The sequence below is a fragment of the Erigeron canadensis genome, chromosome 7, assembly GCF_010389155.1.
Source record: "Erigeron canadensis isolate Cc75 chromosome 7, C_canadensis_v1, whole genome shotgun sequence".
Taxonomy (NCBI): domain Eukaryota; kingdom Viridiplantae; phylum Streptophyta; class Magnoliopsida; order Asterales; family Asteraceae; genus Erigeron; species Erigeron canadensis.
In genome coordinates, this window is record NC_057767.1 from 16,171,263 (window position 1) to 16,173,907 (window position 2,645).

Below are 2,645 nucleotides of genomic sequence, written 5' to 3' on the forward strand. Positions count from 1 at the left end.
GATCGCAAGCCGTGTCAGCGTAATCTGACCCAGATTACTACATAAGAACCAAAAAGACTTACAAGTATCTACATACAGATTTGTCATCATTAAATTTACAATATTCATTGGGACTCAACAATCTCCCCCTATTTGATGATGACAAAACCTTTTACACTTTTTCTAACTATCAGCTTACAAAGAATCAAAGTAAAATATTGCTAACAGATTTTGACCCTTTGAATCTTTTGGGGTTTTTTAATCAGACTAGAAGTTATATCAAGAAAACTGATTGAATATATACAATGAACATTACAAAGGAGAATAATGGTAAATATCGTACAAACAAAATACTTAACCTCCTAAGATATCTACAGTTTCTTGTTTAACTTCAAATGAAGGGGCAATTGTTACATCAACTTTCCTATCTAGACCTTCTTCAATCAGATACTGCTCATACCCATTACTTTGTTCACTAAAATTAACACAAAATCTGTATAAGGTGAATAGGTGCATTGTAGGTACCTGTTTGATCTCAGCAGTTCTGTGAAAGACTAGTTGGCCTCTTGCATTTGCAAAATACATCCCATTTTCAGGTTTAGTAATGTGCAATCCACACTAAGCTTTTTGCACTTTAGAAGATAGAGACAAATTTTGATGACTAAGAAGACTATCTAGAGCTTCAGGTGCTAATTGCTCAAGAATTTCTGAAGGGTTCAAATTCTTTATGAAATCTGTGTGATCACCTTCAGGACCATCAAGCTTGACATGCTTTGTTCTTTTTCTTTTTAGGGGCTCTTCAAACTCTTCTTCTTCCATCTCATAGTATCTTGGCTTTGGAAGACTTGAGATATCAATTTTATTTTTCACAATTATTGCCAATTTCTTCTCAAGTGCTTCCAAGACTGTCTCTCTATGAATACTAGGTTGTTTGTAAATAATATCATGTAGTTCAACCCACTCAGTATAACCTAGATCAAACAAATTGTTAAGATCATAGGTTTCCCAAGTATTTTCATACCCTTCTCTTGTACACATAATGCTTGGGATGAATTGATTTTTTTTTTCTTTTCAGTTGAACCTGAAGGATGGTATGTGGATATTTTCTGTAACTTAGTCTCTCTTTAGTTTTCTTGACATCCACAGCTTCCCATCCAGCATGAGCTTTTGAACTCTCCCTAACATCTTTAATCTTCTGAGATGGTCTGGAGTTAACTACCATCTTCCTTTTCTCTGTTGCCTTTCTCTTAGATCCCACAACTGGCAATGCTTCTTCATCTTTTTCGTTAAGTGTTTCTTGAAGAGGTTTGGCCACTCCAGGATCAGATTCAAGGGCAATCACCATTCTGTCTTCCAAAATCATCTTGTAAGAAGCTTTGACAGATATATTCATTTCTAAAGCTTTTTCTGCAGCAAATTGCCAGTCCTTTTCTTCTAGGGTCAAGACCTTCACACCACGTGAGCCTTCACCAGATTCTCTTTTCTTCATCATAAATTGACTCAATGTGGTGGTGTCATCACTTGAAGTTGAATCATCAACTTTGGAAGCTGGGACAGCTTGCGCAGGGACAAATTGGGATGACTTTCCTTTTACTGCTTCATCTTCTTCAACAAAATCCTTCCTTATCACTCCAACTACTTCCATCACAACATCAGTTTCCTCCCCCTCAACATTATCAGTTCTCCTAACAGCTTCCTCATTCCCTCCTTCAAATCTTTCACCACCAGACTCAGACTCTAGCATTTTTATATCTTCAGCTTCTTCATTCAGATTGGAGGTAGAGCTATATACAACCATTCTTCTGTCATTGGCCTCCCTTTCTTTTTTGGCCTTGGCATTCCTTGCATCCAACTTCTTTAAGTACTCAGTAGTTTCTTTATCCACTTCTAATCTTTCTTGTTCAATCTCAGCTTCACTCCTTTCACTTCTCCTTTTCTTCTCCCCTTTTTGTCATCATCAGATTGAGGAAAAGAGCTAACTGGAGTGGCAAAGATTCCACTGAGTCTTGTATTTATCATATCTATTTTGATGTTGTTTGCAGACAAGGATCTGTGCAGATCAATAAAATCATTATGAAGGTTGACCATATTAGATTGTACACCTTTTGATATATCCAACAACTCTTTCTTGAACTCAACTTGGGATTTGTTAGCATTTTTGAGTTCAATGGATACATCTCTTGTGAATCTGGTTGCATTTCTGTCAAGCTGACCCAAAGTGCACTTGTTTATTTCATTTTGTTCATATATTGCCTTTGTTAACACATCAAGAGACTCTGTCAGCTTGCCCTGGCTCTTCTCCATATTCTCAAGTGCCCTTATCACTCTTTCTTCAATTTGTTTGTGATCTTGGCACAACTTCTACACCTTCTTACCCGTCAATTCCTGATCCTTTTGGATCTTGACCAAGCCTTCAACCAACTTTGAATTCTCAACCTTAGAGGTTGACATAAATTCAGTGAGCTGATTTACCAAATTTAAAAATGAGAGATTGGCAGCTTGGGAAGAACTTGCAGTTGGTTTTCAACCACTGGCTCTTTAGGAGGCAGACTGCTATCCTTAACATTAGGGTCATTGGGCTCATTTAGAAGGGGATGGAGTTGAGGAGAATTTTGGCTAATTTTCTCATGAGAGTGAGTCTCATGAGCAGATTTGTCAGACGTGAC

The 2,645-nt window shown here is 37.3% G+C and overlaps 1 protein-coding gene across 1 annotated transcript; it reads right to left on the reverse strand.

The window, feature by feature from the left end:
- Positions 1-597: 597 nt before the first annotated feature.
- On the reverse strand, positions 598-2,283 carry LOC122609013 (caldesmon-like). The gene is made up of 3 exons (XM_043782075.1): positions 2,082-2,283; positions 1,093-1,923; positions 598-950 (listed from the first exon to the last, which is right to left on the reverse strand). The coding sequence occupies exons 1-3, from the start codon at positions 2,281-2,283 to the stop codon at positions 598-600; spliced, it is 1,386 nt and encodes a 461-aa protein (XP_043638010.1).
- Positions 2,284-2,645: the final 362 nt, after the last annotated feature.